Source organism: Parasteatoda tepidariorum, chromosome 9, assembly GCF_982258835.1.
Source record: "Parasteatoda tepidariorum strain Cologne lab strain chromosome 9, Ptep-v5.0, whole genome shotgun sequence".
In the NCBI taxonomy this organism is placed as follows: domain Eukaryota; kingdom Metazoa; phylum Arthropoda; class Arachnida; order Araneae; family Theridiidae; genus Parasteatoda; species Parasteatoda tepidariorum.
In genome coordinates, this window is record NC_141763.1 from 23,110,717 (window position 1) to 23,132,895 (window position 22,179).

At 30.8% G+C, this 22,179-nt stretch overlaps 1 protein-coding gene across 1 annotated transcript in view; it reads left to right on the forward strand.

Moving 5' to 3' along the window:
* Positions 1-14,435: 14,435 nt before the first annotated feature.
* The window catches only part of LOC107442626 (uncharacterized), a 108,707-nt gene continuing 100,963 nt past the window's right edge, over positions 14,436-22,179 (forward strand). Inside the window, exon 1 of the mRNA XM_087151044.1 lies at positions 14,436-14,747. Within this exon, the coding sequence (XP_087007170.1) occupies positions 14,672-14,747 (76 nt within the window). The 5' untranslated portion in view covers positions 14,436-14,671. The remainder of the gene's footprint in view (positions 14,748-22,179) is intronic.

The window sequence follows — 22,179 nt, forward strand, 5'->3', positions numbered from 1 at the left end:
AAATTATAATTTGACATCAATATATAAGCATTAAAATATTGACTGAGAATTGATTTGTTCATATTTATATCAATATTAATTTGAATATTTAAATTTATTCAAGTGCAAATGATTGCTTAAACTAGCAGTTATGAGCAATTTATTTAAGTGACATTGTCAGTCTTAACTTATAAAGTATTTTATATTAGTCACTCAGCTACTATATTTAGTTATTGAAGCAAAAAAATTATATTGTTGTAAATTGTGTTTGAAAGATTAATTAACTGAGAGTACCCACTAATAAAAAATTTTGCCAGTCAGCAAAATTTTTTAATTTTTTGTGTTGACAACTTAGAAGCCTTTTTTTGTTTATAAATATTTAGAAATAAGCTTTTCTAAAATTTGTATTACTACTTGTGTTTTAAATTTGACATCTTTTTTAGAAGTTACCAAGTGCTACTCATGTTTTTTCTATTGTGTTTTGTAAACTTATTGATAAGCATGATTCTGTGCTTATTGCCTGAAATGCCTTAGTGAGCTTTTTAATAATTTTTATTTTTGTTGCTGAAAGAATGGACATTGAGACTCTTTAATTTTGTCGCCTTAAATACGTTAATTTGTCTTTTAACTATATTCAGTATATTATAGTATGTTGCATGAAGGTTAGTCATTGATCTCTATGTTCATTTATTCTCTACTTCAAAATCCTTGTTGATGGACATGATTTAGTGGAGATCTTGTTAAGTGATATCAAAAGTATTTTAACTTTTGGACATCTGTTCTGGTTTCCTAGTTTGTATGGTCAGTGGAAGTTTATTTGATTAATTTATTCTATGCAAGAACGTTTTTGGAAAGAAGGAAAATTTTTTATTTTTATGCTAAGACTAATTTTATTAAATTCAGTAATTTACCACCTAGCATGTTCGCCCACAGAGATCTTTGCCTGACATAGTTTCTAGCACCATCTCATTTTATTATTTTGAATACATATTGTGAATTTTTATTGTTCAATTTGGTGTCTGATACATGTTAAAAACGTTAACGTTGCTGAAATATGTTGGTTAATTTATTTAAAAACTGTATTCAGTATAGTAAAGTATGTTGCATGAAGATTGTTCATTGCATTCTATATTCATTTATTCTCTACTTCAAAATCCCTGTTGGTCAACATGACTTAGTAGAAATCTTATTGAGTGAAATTCAAAGTGTTTTATGATTCTGCTCATTTGTCATGGTTCCCAGTCTGTATGATCAGTGGAAATTTATTTGGCCAATGGCAATTTATTCCATGTAAGAATGTTTTTGGAAAGAAATTAAAATGAAATTTTTTGTAATTTTATTTCTATGCATTCAAAGACAAATTTTACTAAATTCAATTATTTACCTCTTAGAGTGTTCTGCAGAGATCTTTGCCTGGCATAGTTTCTAGCACCATCTCATTTTATTATTTTGAGTATGTATTGTAAATTTTCATCGTCCAATTTGGTGTAACATAGGCATATTCATCTTTTGGGCTAATAAATCACATATAACTCGAATCCACTAAGAATATCAGAAGCGCAGCTCAAAAAAATTTACCTTCTAGTTTCTTTTGTTTTGTAATATTGTTTAACATTGTTGATTGCATTTAGAAAAGTAGTAGTTAAGGAGAGGAAGGGCCAATCTTGCAATAGAAAAATAAGCTTAAAGTGAGAATTTTTTTCCCCCCAGCATGATTATAGAAATAAATCAAAATTCTGAATTAAGTTCTTTATTAGAGTACTAGTGAACTGTAAAATCTACTTTTCCCAAAGTGATAGAAAATACACTGGTGACTGAATTACTTTTCTTGGTTTAAATATATTATTTTGAGAGGTGTACAGCTGAACTATCAGCAACTGTAATTTTGAAGTGAGGACGAAAAATAAAATTAATTTTAATCATTGATGTAAATAGCTACTGACACATGAAGGATTTTTTTAGGATACCACACACAATAAAAAAAAAAAATCCCCCTAAATCTTTTATGTCAAAACATTTTGTAATAAAAAGAGAATCATACATACTTCTCTAAAAAATGTAATTTTAAATAAAGAGTTTAAATTTGAAGTGAAAAAGAAATATTTGCTTGAATTTTAAGTTCAACAGAATGAAAAAAAACGCTTTTGAAATTTTTCGGATGCATACAGTAACTCAAGTACACAGAGCATAAACCTTAAGGTACATATTTTGAAACCTTGAGGCACATTTTTTTTTATAACTAAAACCTTTTTTTTCTCCCATTAACATTTTTAAGTGACTTTCCTGCACCATCATAAAATTTTTTTCCCATTATTTTTAGTGAGTGCACTTTATTTTGTATTGTGTACATTTTCATGTTATATGAATTTTGTTTTGTTTAAAGAAATTTATGTTCTTCATGTGTAATATTTATTAAACTTTTTGTGAATTTTTAAAATTTTTGTTTTTATACGAAGATGAGACCATTGTGATACCTGTGAATTGATCTTAGCTCACAAACTATTATATTTTAAGAAGTACGTATCTTGTTTGTATATTAAATTATTGTCCATTACCTTTGCATTTGTGTTTTATTTATTTATTTATTTTTTTTTTTTTGCATGAAAGTTGTTAAAGCTACATTTTTCATTTATTATATTTTCAATCTAATAACTGCCAGTTTATTGATGGTACATGTAAATTTCCATAGTTTTTATTGCAAACTAAGGTTTTATTATGCAGAACTGGGAACAAATTAATTACTTAAAGTATGATCAACTGTTAGCGAATGAATGAATGAATTCTCAAATCAGTGGCAGTGAGTTGTGGGTTTTTCTATTAGCTCTTCAATAAATTGCTCCTGAAAATAGTTGTGCAATCAGGGGAGGGGGCAAGAAAAAAAATTTTCATAAAAAAAAAGATAGAAATTAATGTATATCTAATCCCATATTTTAACCTCTTTTTTATGTAAATATACATAGAAATGATTCTTAGGTAAAAAATTCATTATTTTGAATAATTTTTCTCTTAGGTTTTTCTTAAATATAAAGAATATTTAAATTTCGATGACTTTAAACTTCATTAATAAATTTGTTTGAAAATCATTGATTCATATCCTTTAGCATTTGAATTTTTAAAAAGAAATATCTTTACATGGTTGCCAACTCAGAAATATGCAGAATATTTAAAGTAGTAGCCAAATAAAAATTTCAAGCAAACTCAATTAGCTTAATTTTGTCTGCATTTAAAAACTTCTCTGCACAATTTATATGTTTTATATATATGTTTAAGTTCGTATGTAGCGTAGAAAATCATTCTAAATTAACTTTATTAAAGGAACAAAAACTTGTTAAATCACAAAATTTACTTATTTTCTAAGTGTTCAAATAAAAAATGTTCTGATAAGGTATGTATGTATTTATCAGAGGTAGTGAGCTAACGCAGAATTTTTACAAAACCTTTATCAGAACATTAGAGCTTAATAATTTTTCTAACTGTCCTTTAATATATGAGTTTAAATTTTTTATGTGTCATGGTAGACAAAATTCTTATAATTTTATATTTATTAACATATTACTTCTGCTTCCACTAGAAATTTTTTTCTCTAAAACAATAGAAATTCCATAGTAGCTAAAGGGTATGTCACTTAATTTTCATTAAATATTTGAGCCTAGTGTTTATCAGTTAAAAAATTTAATTCCACAATTAAACAAATGGATGCCACCTTTGCCTGGATGATTTTGGTTTGTTGCCATCTCTTTGTAAGCCATTTTATAACCGTCGTTGAACAGCCAACCTAATTTTCGGGTTTACGACTACTAAAGTTCAACTCCGTGGCCTTGTTATTTTGAACCCAATCCAGAAGACAAAGGGAACTCCTTGATCAAGTATTGGGAGAAATTTGCCTTTGTAGAGAGCTTTTTGATTTAACTAACCCGCATTTGTATTACATGAAGGGGAACACCTACCACGGTTAGCCTGACAGCAAAGGGATTCGTCTACCACTGAGGTGCGAGCCATCACTGGGATTCAAACCGGGTTTGCCTCATTGAAAGGCGAACGCTCTATCTCTCAGCGAGCCATCACGGCTCATGAAAACAAAGTATAGATTAAATATACCGGATCTGTAAAGGAAGCAATTTGGATTTAGAGGCAAAAGACACTAGATATTTGTATTTTTTGATTTAGCAAAGCAGTGTAATTGGGTATAATATGAAAAAAACACAACTACTTCGATTTAGTAGGAACAACATATGACGCAATGCTAAACGAATGGAATTTAGTTGTTGTTTATTTAGTTATTGTTATTAGTAGTTGTTGTTATTTGTTTTAGTTGTTGTTGCTTATTTAGCTGTATTTAGTTTCAATTACTTTTCTTTATAATGCAATAAAATCTGGCGTGCAGCTATTCTAAACGATCGAACACTTCGTTTGTTTATTTGTGGCTTGAAGTTAGGCTCGCAGAAAATGCCGTTCATGGGTTAAATTTAGTAGGAACAACACAACTTGTGACGTAGGCTATATTATACCCAATTGACTACCTAAAAGTTATTATCCTAAAGCCGTATTAAAATCAAAACTGAAACTATTTTCCGAATACATGTGACACACGTGCTCTTAAAATCTGTGGAATGGGAAGTCCTGTGGTTGCTGAGCAGTCCCATGGTTACAGCTATCAAAAGAAAATTTCCTTCCCCCTTACATGGATGTCTAAATTGAAGTAGTGGCCTCGCGAATGAAATTCTCTCTGCAGATTATCAAAATTCTGATAGCATGTCTTCAGATCATCCTTTGGGATATTGTCCAGAAACCCCATTGTGCAGCTTTAGTGCCACGTAAATTATGTTCTTTCCATACAATTTTACTCTGTAAACTGGTTTTTGGAAATGTCCGACTCCAAGTTTTTTGTGAGCTTGAATCCAATTTTATACTCAAGTAAGATTGTATTAATATTATAAAGTTATTAATTTATAATTATATGCTTTTATTTATTTACTTTTTCATGTTTGATGTATAAAAACACTTAATTTAAAATTACATTTTGATTTATAACAGTAAGAAATAAATTTAAAAAAAAAAAAATTGTGGAAATTGTACAAAACCATAATAGTGAAAAGAGTAACATTCAGGTAACTCTCTTTCACTTCTGTAGAAAAGCCAAAACAAGGCTCATCATTCAATGAAAGCGACGATTTAACTCAAAAAATTAAAATATGGGAAATTTATGAATGAGATTTGAGAACCCTTAAAGTAAGCCACTTTTGTGATAAGATGAAATTGAAGCAATGTCCCAATACAGTAGTTAAAAAACCTGTCACTTTGATAAATACATAAACTATTCAAGTCAAATGAGGACGTTTCAGAATGAAAATGGTGTTTCGAATGCCACTTGCCAATACCAGCAAGCCTGCCTGTTGAAACCAAGCGAATTTAAGGAGGAGTGTACGTTTCTTGTTTTTCGGTGGAGCCATCTATGGCCGAGAATATGACTACATCCACCCACACGTCACTGCCCGTTTATAGGGTGGACCCATTCATTCATCCACGTGTCGTAATTTTGACCTGAACCGGAGAACAATCTCCAATTTTGAATCCCCAGAGGTATGATTTGTTATTGGAACACGGAAGACTTAGTAACTGAACAGATTTAACGTGCACCAGTAATCATTTACTACATGGGGATAAAACTCACGATATCTTGGACATTTGCCCAACGCCCTACAAAGCAGGCTATCCCAGCCCATGAAAATGGTTAAATTATGATTAGTAACGTTCCTTGTTACAAATATTACATCACATCGAATCATAATTTGAAATTAGCGTTTAGATGACTTTTGATCTAATGATCGCTATTTCACATATAGTACATGTAATGGTTTGTGAGGTTAACCATAGTTACACTAATTAGTTAGTTTACACGATATTTAAGCTACAAAATTAGTAATGAAAACATGCTTTCTCGAAATTTATAAATTTTTTGAGTGTAATGGGATTGTTGAATATAATGAAAGAGTATGTAGGTCCCAATTGTTTAGTCTTCAGAACGGTTGATATTATCAAATTTTATTTTTATTTTTGTTTAATTTTTTTATCACGGTCCTAGAACTGTTTAGCGAATTGAAAATCTTTTTTTTTTTGCTTCTTTTCATGAAACTAATTTTTAAAGATACGAACATTTTTTTTGTAAAAGAGAAAAGAAAAGCATAAATGTCAATTTCGATTCGTATTGTTCCCAATCAGGCAATTACGGAATACTAATCCTACCCACGAGAAATAATTGTTAATTAAATAATAACACTTTTTTTTAAAAAATAAAAGTAGCGTTATTACTTTATAATATCTAAATGACATTTAAAAGTACAGTTTTTAACAAATTTAAAAGGTAGAAACCAGTAAAAACTCGAGAGTTAGAGCGCTAGCCTCCCAATCAGGCGAGCCAGGTTCGAATTCCGGACGAATTCCGCACTAGGCTCGCATCGATCACAGTTCTGACATAAAATATCCTTAGTAGTAGACGGATCATGGGTTAGAGTCCCCTTGTAGTCAGACTGACCCTGGAAGGTTTTCGTGGTTTCCCTCTTCGTGTAACGCAAATGTGGTTTAGTTCCATCAAAAAGTTTTCCATGAAGGCAAATTTCTCTCAATACTTGATCCAGGAGTTACCTTGTCTTTTAGATTGAGTTCAAAATTACAAGACTACAGTGTTGAGCATAAGTCCCCGGATGCCCCCTTGAGGGGGCTGGCGGGGTAAAGCTAGTTATTAGTAGTTGTAAACCCAATAAGTGGATCCGCTGTTCAACGACGGTTATAAAATAAAAAATAAAGTTAGTGTGAATCATTGTCTAACTTTATCACAATCATTGTAGTTTTCTTATACAAATTTTACTTCATCGTGGCTTAATATATAATTTAAATGGTGCTGCACAAATTAAACCACAATGTTATGAAAAATACACAAATAAAGCCACAATGATTGTGCTTTATTAACATTGTCTAGCATGGAACAAAAATTTATCTGCGATTAATAAAAGAAACACAAAAATAAACGCTCGGTTTAAACCACACGATGTCTAAATTTTTCTTCAATTAATGTCCAAAATAGATAACTTATGAAACCAACCCTTTTCTTTCAGCGCCACTGCTGTTGACTACAAAAACGAAAGAAATTTTTTGGCGACCCTAAAAAAAAAAGAACGAAGGAGAAGAGTGACAACACGGTAGAGGCCCTATGAGTAGCAGAAGGACACTGTCTTGTGAACTGGTGCTGGTGACCCCGGAATGTTTGATAGAGAACATGTGTGTTTGCCACCAACACATATCATTCCGACCTTGTATTATACTTTTTTTCCCTTCTTCTTTCATTTCTATGCTTAAAAGGAGGAACTTGATTCACAAATAAAAAGGAGATTAGAAAAATGCCATGGGTGTCAGTTGCATTTGAAATTTCAATATTTAGTTTATTATTCCATTTGGCGAGGAAACGAATAAGCCCCTGCTTGAATACAAATGTGGTGGTGTGAAGGGTGCAACAGCCTTTATAAGGTATCTAACCAAAAAGGCGCATTGAAAGTTCAGGGCGGTAATAATTAAGTATATTTCGATATTTTTGTTCGGTATTTTCGATTTAAAAATTGTTTGCTGAAGAATAACTTCTGGATTAAAAAAAATAGATCTGGAAACAAAATGGATATGGATTTATAATATATATATAGTGGCTGGGTGGCGCAGCTGGTTTGTCGTCGGCCTTCTGAGCCCAAGTCTGCGGGTTCGATCCCCGGCCTAGACACAGGATTTTCGAAAGGATCCCTGGAGTGCCTTATTGGTTCTTTTCATTTCCGGCAAAATTAAAAATTCCTAGTGCACTTTAGCATCCAAATAGAGTCTCGATGAATGTATGGCAGAAACTAGACGTCCAAATTAACATGACCAACGGTATCTCACCCATTGTGGTGGTCCTGAAAGAGTGGATACCACTTCTGGAGAACGCACTGGGTCTGCTCATCGGCAAGACCGATTGTGCAGCTCATTGGAAATATATATATATATATATATATATATATATATATATATATATATATATATATATATATATATATATATATATATATATATATATATATATATATATATATATATATATATATATATATATATATATATATATATATATATATATATATATATATATATATATATATATATATATATATATATATATACAGGGTCTTTATAATTAAAGTTCCACTTTGAAATGGCTATAAAAATAAAACTACCCGACCAAATGTCATCAAACTTGGTAAATGTCTATAAGAGGTCAAGGGATTTTAGTTCCCGCAAAAAAAAAAAAAATAGTTCAAAAATTCACCACCAGCGGAGAATGGTGCTGTATGCAATAGTGTTAAACAAATGTGAAATATGTAAATTTGTTTTACACGGCTTTTACCGTAAACCTTGCGGTGTCATTGGACCTCGGCGTTTTCCTCTTACAGTACGGAACTTTTGTAAAGCCCTCCGTCCATTGCTGTCGCATTCATAGTAACATTTCACGAGCAAAACACGATCTTGCATGGTAACAGACATTGTCGACTCAGAACACTGACAGCTCAGACAAGGCGCCTCACTTTTATAACTGCAAAGTCACATGACGTGTAAAACAAATTTGCATATTTCACATTTGTTTAACACTATTGCATATAGCGTCATTCTCCGCTGGTGGTGAATTTTTGACTTTTTTTTAAAAAATCTTTTTTTTTGCAGGAACTAAAATCCCATGACCTTTTATAGACATTTACCAAGTTTGATGACATTTGGTCGGGTAGTTTTATTTTTATAGCCATTTCAAAATGGAACTTTAATTATAAAGACCCTGTATATATTTCAATGCTTTGAGCTAAAACACATTCTACTACCACTAGAAAAAATTTTTTAGTAAAAGAGAGAAAAGTTGTATTTGTGAGGACTTGAAAATGCTTTCATCTCTACATTATTTTAAACGTAGCAACCACAACGCTTAGTGGCTGCTATTTCTCTAGTATACTCAAAACTATTAGAAAACTGCATCTAGTCAAGAACAAAAAATTAACTATAAATTAAACTTTAAAATAAAAACTGGTAGTTTTTTTATAAAATATATTTTATTATTTTGCGTGTGAGAGATCAGAAAAATCACTATCTGAAAAAAGCTAAAAAGTTTCAGTTTAGAATAAATGAGGATAATTATTTTTTGAATCGGAAAATATTTTGTGATTCGGCGTCGCACTTGCATTTGAGGAACTTCAGATATAAATAACAGTTTCTACTTAATGTTGGAAACAAATAAAAACGAGGAACAAGAAGAAAAAAGAAAAGCATTTTTTTTAATGTTGCATGCGATTTGGAGGCGCTTATTTAAAATCTACAATCAGTTTCTCTCTCAAACCTTCAGTTTTAATAAATTCAAAAATATATTCCTTAACAGAATTTTTTTATTTTATAATGCTAAGTGCCTCCACTTCTCTGCTGCATAGGGAGTGGATGGAAGAAGGCGATAATAAATTTCAATTTATGATGCAATGCATTAAGGTAGTATGTTTTTTTATCCCAAGTGTTATTTTCAAGGGAGAAGACAAGTTTTTATGTATGATTATAAACCTATACGCATTGTACATTCAGACAAAAAATATTGCCACCCAGCCAAATGCGCAAAATCGTAAATTTGTCGAATAAAATTGTGTTTAGGCGAATGATTTTTGAAATTGTGTTAAGCGAACGTGTATTTTTTTCGCTTGAGAACGATATATTCACAGTTAAAAATTGAATTGGAACGAAATTTTTAGCACAAACTAGTGACGACGCCATACAGAAAAAAGCGAGTAAATGCAGAGTATAAGTTTCTGTGCTTTTTTCCTTCTTTCAATCTATAATCTCTGACTCGGTCTAAAATGTATAAAATACTCTTTTTTTTATTCATCGATGCTTTTTATGTTAATAGCACCGTTGTCTCTCTTTTAAGTATTCTCCAAGAATCGCGTTTCGATATTTGGTTTCAAAGAAATTGGTTATTGCCATTTAAGAAATTTCAAAAGCTGGATAACAATTTGTAACACTATTCTTGTAACACTATATCTAGGTCCCAAACTTTTATTCTATTTTCTTTAACGGTATACTGACTCAAACGGTATTCGACAAAAATTTAGAAACTGTTAGAAAAAGATTGAGGAAACAAAATGTTTAAATTAAGTGCCATACAGACATAAAATGTTTACAAATAACCAAATGTTTACAAATTACCAATGTGTTACAAATTACCAACTGAATTCCTAAAACATGCGTGAAATGAAAGCCTAAAAATTTTACGATACCTAAAAATTTTACGATTATGGTATAGGTCATTTGTTTAACATCTGTATATAAATATTTAAGAAAGAGATGTTATATATCCTTTTGAACAGTTGTTCAAAATGATATATAACATCTCTTTCTTATAGGAAGAAGGGGAAGGGAAGCGTTAAAATTTTATTATGGTATAAATTTAGTCGACCACATTTATGTAGGTCCCGTTTTAAAATTTATTGTTGCTCTTTTATAAAATACTTAGGGTTAAGCCTCCTGTTCGCTGCGCTCATCAACCCCAATGATTGCTTTGAAACAATTGTCGTTTCTAAGCATACAACAGTTTTTTCTACAAAAGTTGAAATTATTCACTTAACACGTGAAATTTTATGCATGTAAACGGCTTTGTACAGTCGATTTTTATTTTTAAACATAATGTTTTAAAATTGTAACGTTTGTAAAATTTTCATTTTACTGATTTATTCAAATTTTATGTCCTTTAGGACAGGCTAGTACTAATGTGTACTTTTATCTTGTGTGTAATTCTTAACTTTTTCCTTTTACCCAGCAACTAGCTCTAGCTCTCAATTCGATCCTATTGATACCTTTATTCAACTGTAGTATCTAGTAAGTGAAAATGAGTTCGTGATGATACAAACATTTCGTTAGTATAAGGGTCTGTTGGCCTGAACGGTACAAGACCAAGCATGATCAATATTGTTTTAATTTGTTTTTATGTTAAATTGTTGAACGATATGTAAAATTATAAGGGTCTGTTGACCTTCTTTCTGATGTGTTTCAATGTTTTCGAGGCTTGTTGCCATCGCTGTTACTGTAAAATTTTTAACATTTTATTTCTATATAATTGCTGTCAAATTAAAAATTGTGGTTCCACTGCATTCGGCGAATGGGCCTATAGGCCTAGGCCGCTGTAAAATTTCCTTTAACACGTTCACGCCGGGGTGACCCACCGGTGGGTCACGCTAGATTGTCTCATCTTGGCAGCGCACCGGAGTAAAAACTGGTAACAATAAATTTCATTTTTTAGTTTTTTTCCGGGATTAATAAAAATCCATAACTACCAATTGTTTTTAACGGATGCAATTTTTACATTGAATTGCTTCTTCGCCGTGATAAATTTACTTACAGTGAATTGTTATTGTTGAGAATAGATTAACTCCTCCCGAATATTATCTAATATTGAAATCCGGTATTTTCTCTTTTCCCGTACCAGTATTTTCACTTTTCCCGGCGTGAACGTGTTAAAACGTCTATAGAATTCTGTTTGCTTACGATTGTGTCCCTACTTTCCACGTCCAACATTCATTTCTTCAAATTAAATGTTTAATTTGAGTTAAATTTAATTGGTAAATAGCATATATAATGTTGTTGTTACAAATTTGGTGAGTTGAGAACCGTAATTTATTATTTTCGCTTATTAAGCAGGCTTCTATATTATATACAATTTGTGCTGACATCACATTTTGCAAGAAGCTGATTGAATCTCTTAATCATTTAACAAATCTCCACAACGGTATTTTATAATAACATATTGATGTAAGTTACATTAGAAAATAATAATTTAGTAAAGGTTAATTAGTTTAGTCATTCAAATAAGTCTTAAAATGTCTTAAAATTATCTTAAAATATAGCGCAATAAGGTAAATTTAAAGAATTACGTTATAATAAGATGAAACAATGCTTTTAAACTATTAATTAAGAAAGCAATCAAAATTTAAAACGTAATAATAAGAAAAAGAGTAAAAAAAGAAAAATAAATATTATAGGTAAATATTCTTTTTTGGAAATAAAATATTTTAAAGGAAAATAATGCCTTTATGACTTTGATTTTATGCCAACTTATTAAAACTTTTGTAGAAAACGGAGGAGTTGGCATCCATGTACTAAACTGCATGCCTAGCCACGTCATTATCTTATCTCTTTGAATCATGCCATATCCAATGAATCAGTGAAATCTCAACAGGGAGTATCCAGATCAACTCTAAGTTGGTCTAAAATATCCATTACTCTATAAAATAAAATAATTTTTTAAGTGAATCCATTTAATTACCACTGGGTAAATTGTATCACAGATGTATGAGAAATTCTTAGCTGTTACAATTTAAAAATATTTCTTAATTGATAGCGAAATTAAGAAAAATATGGATAAGTTATTTGCAACTGACAAATAAGTTTTCGATTTAGAGAAAATATACAGGAGACGAAAATACTTAGAGAATAATGTGTAATCTTAAACATACCTCCGGTAGCAAAACCCGTCCAATACGGCAGAGGGCGCTGCGGATTACGTCAGCATCTGCAGATTATTTTTCATAAGTTATCCTTCTATTTCTAAGAAGCAAATAGGGAAAAATTTGCTGGGGCTCCTTTTTTTCTTTCTTCCTAAATAAAAAGCGGAATTCCGGGAAAACGCAAAAATAATAGATTTTTTCCCCTACTACTTGATTGCAGGGTTAACTGTAAAAAGATTTATTCAATTACTTAATATGCTTGTATAAATTCAATTTCAACTCAAACAACATAAGTTTTTATGCACAATTTTTAAGGACATTATATTTTCAAGATTTGTTACATATATGGAAGTTAAGAGGAATTTTTACAATAATAATCTCTACCCCACTACTTTGATGTCGCAGATAACTTTGGATTTGTGAAGTATAGTTAGTACTGCAGATATTCTTCATAAATTCTGCTACCCGGAGAATAAATACCTTGGAAAATAATTTTTCTAGTGGAAACTAAGATTATGCATTGATTACTTAATAAAATTAAATTTAAAAAAATGTGTTCACCACTACATTTAAATAAAATCAATATTATGTAAAAAGCTAGATTGAAGCTATCATGCATTCAAAGTTATAGTTAAACATAAATTTTATTTGTTCTGTGAAATTTTGCTTAAGTTCAACTCGAACTGTTGGAGGGTATGCAAATGGAAGCCCGATTTAAACAATTTTATTAGCTTAAGAAAACTAACCTACTAACTTAAAAAAATTATATATATATATATTAGATCATAGCAGTCCTGTAATTCATGATTCCAGTTTAATTTCTGTTACTTAAGCAGATTGTTACCATATTGTTTAAAATAAGAACCATTAGAATCGCTACAGCAGGAAAAAAAAATATGTCGTACACACCTCAAATTGTTGGAGGGTATGCAGTTGAAAGCTGAATTTTAACATTTTTACTAGCTTGGAAAAACTAACCTGTTAGTTTGTGTTAGAAATACATTTTAGATTGTAGCAATCATGTTACACATTATTCCAGTTTTACATAGAATTACATAAGCACATTGTTACTAAATTGTTTAAAATTAGAAGCACTTCTACTAAAAAATCTATTTCGTACGCAGCTTAAATTGTTGGAGGGTATGCAGTTGAAGCTGAATTTAAACATTTTTACTAGCTTGAGAAAACTAACCGTTTAATTTATGTTGGAAAAAGTAAAATTCTAAATAAAACTGGAATCATGTATAGCATGATTGCTACAATCTAAAATGTAACATAAGCTCATTGTTACTATATTGTTTTAAAATTAGACCCACTAACGATTGGAAAAAATATTTCGCATGCACCTCAAATTGTTGGAGGGTATGCAGTTGGAAGCTGAATTTAAACATTTCTATTAATTTGAGAAACTATTAATTTTTTTGGCAAAAATGCTTTAGTTTGTAGCAATCCTGCAATATACGATTCCAATTTATTTTAGAGTTACATAAGTGAATTGTTACGATATTGTTTAAAATTAGACCCACTAACGACTGGAAAAAATATTTCGCATGCACCTCAAATTGTTGGAGGGTATGTAGTTGGAAGCTGAATTTAAACATTTTTATTAGCTTGAGAAAACGAACCTATTAATTTTTGTTGGAAAAAATATTTTAAATCGTAGCTTTCCTGCAATAAATGATTCCATTTTTAATTTAGAGAGAATAAGCACATTGTTACGATATTATTTAAAATTAGAACAAATGCGGAAGCGATTCGGGGACAAAACTGGAATGTCTTTCTTAGTTTTTAATTGTGTCTCACCAAGAAAAGGGGGAAAATCAAAACTAATTTTTTGTGCCATCACTTGACGGGAGAATCATCACTTTGGTGATGACAAAATGCCATCTTGAAGCGATAGTGTTGGGGTGGGCCACTGCCCGGCTGGGGGTCACAGAAGCCTGTCTCGCATTTCACTCTGCGTCCTAAAGCGTGGGCGAAAAAACGGATGCCCGTACATAAGATCTGAAGTTCCTCTTTTCTGTGTGAAGAAGAGAGCATCTCTGAAGCATCCTTTATCCTCAGCTGACGGATTATCATCTTTCTTAAGATAAAGTTCCCATATACGGTTATCTTTTATGAAGTGCTAGTGTTTTGGTGTTTTCTCTAGAATGAGGGCCCTTCTGGGTGCTCTGTGGGCCCTGGTTGTTGTCGCTGTAGTAGTACACGCACAGGACTATAATGAAAGTGAGAATTTATTTATTTCTAATCCTAATCATTGCATTCTTTTGCTTTAAAATTGCTTAATAGCCAGGGCCTTATTATAGCACGGGGCCTACTAGGGCATAGGCCCAGGTCATAATGTTTGAAGTGGCACAAATTTTCTGTTATTAATATTTATTATTGTTCTGCAAATTGCTTTTGTGTTTTAAATGCATTTTGTGCAAATTGCTATAGTGCTTTTTATGAATTAACAAAATTTATTTGACAGTCTTTCTCTACTATTTAATCAATATTTGATGTGAATAGATGCATGCTTCGTAAAGCGTCTTAAGTTTGATTTATCATTAATTATTATAATGTACAGAAATCTTTTCATTCTCATGCTTTGCTGTATTTATATGAATAGGAATTCGACGTTTTACCCTATTTTTTATTTTTAAATGTTATTAGTATTCTTGACAAATTCATAATTTTGAATTTCTTCATTGCAAAAAACGCTTCTTTCTTTACTTATTTTTCACCATAAAATTTATACAGAGGACTTGCTGACATTTTGGATTTTTTTTAAAAAGTTAGATTTTTTTAATTGCGACTTTTCAAAAACTTATTTAAAAATGGCATCGTACTTCATTCCCTAGTTTACCACAGTCAAATCCTGCTTATAACCTATAAAACGTTTTTTTTTTTTTTAGAAATTATCCTTGAAAAAATATTATTATCATTTTACTTACAAAAGGTGAGATAGTCCAATTTGCTCCAATGTTCAGGTTTCTAGCGAAGTATTTTTCTCAGTGGTATTTAATTAAATGAGACATTTTCAAAATAAATAGAATTTTTCTCACAATTTACAGCACAATAAGCATTACTTTTTGATTATTTGAATTATTGTACTTATGTTCAAACAATTCTGAGTAGTGCGGGTTGATTTTGTTTTACTTTCACTTTATTATACCTAGAATAGACTTTAATACATAACCTTTGTTAACATTGGCAAAATTTGGTGGTAGTTTTTACGGAGATTCTGTTGTTGTAGAGTAATTCATTGGGTTATAATTAATTGGTATTCATACATATACGGGCTTGTGTGCTCAGCTACATAAGTATTGCTTATAAGAATTTGTCAAGTAGAAGAGCAGATAATACTAGTACAATTCAACGAGAGACAGCATTATTACATGATTATTGAATATGATGATGACTAATCATGATCATAATTTGAATTTTTAAAAGTAAAATAAAATATAAAACCAGAAATCAACGCAATTATAATTTTTTCTTTTTTTATAATTTAAATTACTCTTTTGTTGTAGTTTATAATTGTTTTATCCTAAATCTTTCTCTTTCTAAATTTTGTTGCAAAATTTAAAAAGTTTTAGACACAATTCATGAAAGTATTTGAAACGACTCTGTAGATCTGAACAAATTATTAAATATGTGTATATCTAACTTTTTAAAGTTTTTTTTCTTCTTCCAAAACTTATATTAGAATTGAAGTTTTCAAATAAGTAACGAGTGGTCTGCTCTGTAAACTTAGAATTTATTCTCATTAAGTTTCAAAATTAGTTACATTAGAATTGAATTTCTCAAATAAGTAACGAGTGGTCTGCTTTGTAAATCTAGAATTTATTCTCATTAAGTTTCAAAATTAGTTACAAATTCGGTTAAACAGATTGCGTAGGATGCAGGAAACCTTCCTTCGTTTTTCCTTCATTCATTTTTTAAATGGTCGGTTATTATTATTGGGTCAATTGGTAAAGATTCTTAATTAAAATAACTTCATAAGCGCGATCTTTTATCAAATATGTAAAGCTTCAAAATAAATATCTAACATGAGATCAATTTTAATTGTAGTACATTATATTTATGATCTACTTTTCACCTTTTACTTTTTTTAGAGCCTAAATATAGCACTTCGTTCTAGCTGGTCAGTTCGCAGCTTTAATGAGTAGAAGCCCCATCTACAAAAAATTACAATGCGAAATTTTTTTTCTCCTTTTCTGTTGCATGAGATTTTTGACGGATCTTAGGTATTTTCGCATTTTTTAAGAGATGCTAATGTCTAAGGTATCTTGTATCATTTGGTGAGAATGCGTTGCAATGTTTTTCAGTGTTTAGGTTTCATTGGAGCAGTTTTGTTTCATATTTAAAGCAGTACTAAAAGAACAATAAAATTTAGTGTTTTTTTTTTTAAAATTTAGCTAGCACTTAAAATATTACAGGATGATTATCAAATTTTAACACGTTCACCCCGGGTGTTGCGCCTGAAAGCGGGACGGAAAAGAAAAAATACTGGTAGAAGAACTATTTCAATATTGGTATAAAACAATTGGTAGTTATGGATTTTTATTATTCCCGGAAAAAAACTAAAAAATGAAATTTATTTGTTACCAGTTTTTACTCCGGTGCTCCGCCCGATGAGACAATCTAGCGGGACCCACCGGTGGGTCACCCCGGCATGAACGTGTTAACGCATGTTTAAATACTTTGTGTTAAAATACATTTTGCTACCTCTAGAAATTAGTTAATTCAAAAAAAGAAGAAAAAAAGCGATTAGGTTTATATCAGTGAGCTAATATCTTTTTTGCACTTAGCGATCACGTTGCTCAATGACCGCTTAATTTTAAAAACATAGAAGAGCAATTTTATAGATTCATATTGCTAATAAATTCTAGATTGAATTGATTATAAATTAAAATTTAAAATCAGAAGTGGTAGTTACAGTACAACAATAAATTCTAATGTTATACACATGAATGAACAAAAAAATAAGTTTTTTTTTTTTCAATTGCTATCTTAATAATGCGCAAAAAGCTTTTTTTGTTCTTGTTTTTGAGATAAGTATTAATGACCTCGAATTTTTTTAAAAATTTACTCGAGTGAATAACAAAGTGCCCCTACTTCTCTGTTACATAGTGAATGGAAGAAGGTGATGCTATATTTCAATTTATGATGCGATATTGTTTTATGTCTTCAGTGTTATTTTCAAAGGAGCACATAATTGTATGAGTATATATGTTACCAGCAAAGTATGAAATCCGGCATTGTAAAGAATGCCTAAAATTAGCCGGCAAAGTATGAAATGATTTATATTTCAAAATGAGAAATCGGAATATAAAATACATCTCCGATTCGTCAAAATGTCATTCAAAAATGACAAATTCAAAACGTCATTCGATTTGATATTAATTTATTCGTCGATATAATTACATTTATTCGATATTTTAATACTTACTGACGATAGATTACATTTATTCAATATTTTAATACTCACTGATGATAGATTAGAAGAAACATCAGTGTTTGGAGTATCGGGCAAATGTATACCGGGCAGTGGCACTGAACCTTAAAAAATCATCAGTGTAGGGTATACCGGGCAATGGCACTTGACCTTAAAAAAACATCAGTGTGGGGTATACCGGGCAATGGCACTTGTCCTTAAAAAAAACATCAGTGTAGGGTATACCGGGCAGTGGCACGAGACCTAGTATATATTTCGGACATATTACCAAAGGTCTTGTCATACTAGGTCTAGTTAAGTGCCATTGCCCGGTATATCCTACGCTGATGTTTTTTTAAGGTCAAGTGCCACTGCCCGGTATACCCTACACTGATACTTTTTTAAGGTCAAGTGCCATTGCCCGGTATACATTTTCTCGGTATACCCTACACTGATGTTTTTTTAAGGTCAAGTGCCACTGCCCAATATACCCTACACTGATGTTTTTTTAAAGTCAAGTGCCATTGCCCGGTATACATTTGCCCGATACTCCAAACACTGATGTTTGTTCTAATCTATCGTCAGTAAGTCTTAAAATATCGAATAAATGTAATTATATCCACGAATAAATTATTATCAAATCGGATGTAATAAATATTTCGGGCATTCACCAAAGCAACTATGTGATTGTCAACATTCACCGGTGAAAGTCAACAACCACCGATTTCGGTCATTCACAGTAACATGCACATCATTTACATAATAACCTCATCAGGACGTTTATTTCATACTTTGCCTACCATTTGGCATTCTATAGAACGCCTAGGCATTTTATACAATGCCTAGGGAAAGTATGTAATACTTCTCACATTTCTTACTTTGCCTAAAAACATCATTCTATACATTGCCTAGGCATTCTATATAATGCCGGCGTTTCATAATTTACCGGTAACATATATATAAATCTAAGTGTTCTTTATAAACTTGTACATTCAGTCATAAAAAAATTTAACTAAAAATAACATTTTTATAAAAAATCTGTAGTTTTCGGAACTGATTTGATATTCTCACCCCCGCATTAGGCAAGATCAAATATGGGTAGATATCAGGCTTGCCGCGTGCGAGTAAAAATGCAAAAAGTGGTAATTAATAAAATTATACATTTTATTAGAAGATAATATCAGAGATGCCAATTTGCTCCGCTTTGTGAAATAGTATTTTTTAGCGGTAGCAAAGCAGTGGTCACTTTATAAAGAAATATGAGTTATTTTTTTCTTCTTCTATCATTTCTTACATCATATTATTATTTTTCTTAACCTAAATACCATGTCCCATAAAATTCCAAACTAAATAAAGAAAAGTAGTATAATATACAATGTTCTTTTTAAGTAACTTTAAAATTTTATTTCTAAAATACCCCGAACTTCTAAAAAAATAAGATTTTAAATATTATTTTAAATATTTTAAAACCAGATTGAACTACATTTGAAACATCAAATTCAATTATTAAACATTTAATTTTTCTAAATAAAAAAGCGTGCTTATTTTGTTAACAATGCATGCCAGTTATTTATTGTTAAAGATAATTTCTTAATTAAAAAGTATTGTAAAATTTTGTATACGTAATAATTTCTTAGTTTAACATGTTCACGCCGGAAAAAGTGAAAATACTGGTACGGGAAAAGAGAAAATACTGGTAGAAGAACTATTTCAATATTAGATAATATTCGTGAGGAGTTAATCTATTCTCAACAATAACAATTCACAGTAAGGAAATTTATCACGGCGAAGAAGCAATTCAATATAAAAATTGCATCCGTTAAAAACAATTGGTAGTTATAGATTTTTATTATTCCCGGAAAAAAAATAAAAAATGAAATTTATTGTTACCAGTTTTTACTCCGGTGCTCTGCCAAGATGAGACAATCTAGCGTGACCCACCGGTGGGTCACCCCGGCGTGAACGTGTTAAAAATACGACTTTTTTAAAATGCTATTTCTCAGGAACTATTCGACCGATTACGCTCAAATTCGGTATTTTGCTATTTAAAATTGCATTCTTTAAAATGATGTAAAAATTTGTTTACCTTACAATTCAAATTTTTTTACCGTTATTAAATAAAATAATAAATATTTACCAAAAGTTTTTTTTCTTCTTTAAAGAATTTTATAGTTGCTAGCAAAAGTTTTTCAATTCGCTTTCAAGTTCTTGAGATATGCTGAAATACGCAAATTAACATTAAGGAGTCCAAACTTTGGACCTTTCTCCTGGACTAACTATGGGACTATATTTCAGAGATGGCGGCTAACCCCTATATTTTGAAGGTCAGAAATCCGAAATTGTTGTAAAAAAATTTTCTGCGTCTGATTTCGTAACTTAAAATATCGCCAGCACTAATTAATTATACACGTTTGAAGTCACCCCTTTGAACCATTAAGAGTGAATCCTAAAATGTGAAGATGCGATTGCTGCATCAAAAGTTATTTTCGGTGCTCCGTTTATTTTATTTTTATTTATTTTTGCACCCTGTAAATAAAAATCTATTTGTAATATTGGTCTTTATTTTTCTCAAATGGTCAACTTACAAAGAGATTCAAGTTATCATTTATACCATTTCATCTTAGTAGTGAAGTTTCAGTACATGATATCAACAGTTCTTAACCCATCAGCAGTGGGGCGCGGGTAACAAGGTGCTGGGCTATTGATTATAGGAACGAGCCATTTTTTTCCTGACAAATAAATATAGGAATAAATTAAATGTTGCGAGTGATAAGAGATTATATTTGTCCAGTTTTAATCCAGATATTGATTTGTTCGTGAAGTACAAATAAAGTAAAAAATTCCACTAATTTATTTTAGCTTTAATTACTTATTTTTGAGTTTCTTTACAGTTCTGATAGCTAAGCGAATACTATAAAGTTGTTTCTAGAATTAGATACTGCGCAAAATGTAGGCCTCTGAGATTTTTTTCTTTCAAAATGGTGGTTCGAACAACTAAAAAGGTTGGAAATCGTTGCATAATATAGTAGTATGAAAAATTTCTTGAAAAAATGAAGGGTTTTGAATAGCATTTATTGACACTCCTGGACAAATTAGACTTGTTTCAGTGATCAACATACAATATAGACAGGTATTCAGATCTCAAAGATTTCGCTTCTTTTTAAAAAAAAAATTATAACCATTTTTTTATGACTACCAGCAATTGAGCTACATAGCCTTGTAATTTTGAACCCAATCCAGAAGACAAAGGATCTTTTACATTAAGTATAGGGTTAATTCGCCTTTGTGGATATTTTTTTAATTTAACTAACCCCCATTTGCGTTACATGGAGAGGAAAACAACGAAAATCTCCCTTGGTTAGTCTGACGACACGGGGACTCCAATTCATAATCCGTCTTCCACAGAGCATATTTTACGTCAGCACTTTGGCAGGTGCGAGCCCTGTGCGGAATTCGTATTGACCAGCCATCACTAGAAATTGAACCCGTGTCACCTCATTGGGAGGAAAGTGCTCTATCCCCTGAGCCACTCGGATTCTTTTTTAACATTTGGAATAAATTCAGTTTTTGATAATAGAGGTCAACTAACGACGTGATTAACTCCACTAATGTTAGTATTATAGCTGAAAACCGCTTTTTATTTTTTTCTATGACCGAAAACAAAATCTTGATTTTTTAAAAACATGATATTCAACATAATGAGCAAAAAAAAATTGAATGGATATTGGGCTATAAAAAATATTGGCTAATAATGCACTTTCCAGTGCAATTGGGCAAAGAATGCACTTTTAATTTTTTTTAATAAAAAAAACAGACAAAGAAATTATCACACGATTTTTTTTATGTGATAAAACTTGATATTTAACGTTAGAAAAAAAAACTAAAGCGTTAAAAGTTTTAATTTCTCCGTAAAAGATTTTTTTTAAATTTGCAAAAAAAATTTCCAACAAAATTATTTTAATAAAGTAATAGTAACATGAATTTAACTTTAGTTAGAATGAAACGTTTTATAACAAAAATCAATCCTCCCTGAAATTTGGAACTAGCGTAAAATCACGTGAGCGTACCGGACATGATTGCAGCGTTCCCTATAAGTAATGCATGAAGTTGAAATCGCTGGGTGCATTTTCGGCTAAAAAATTAGCGATCTATGGCAAATCTTTAATCGCCATTTTATTTATATTTAGTTGGCGTATTATATATTTTATATCACCACAAATCGTTGCGCAATCGCTGAGT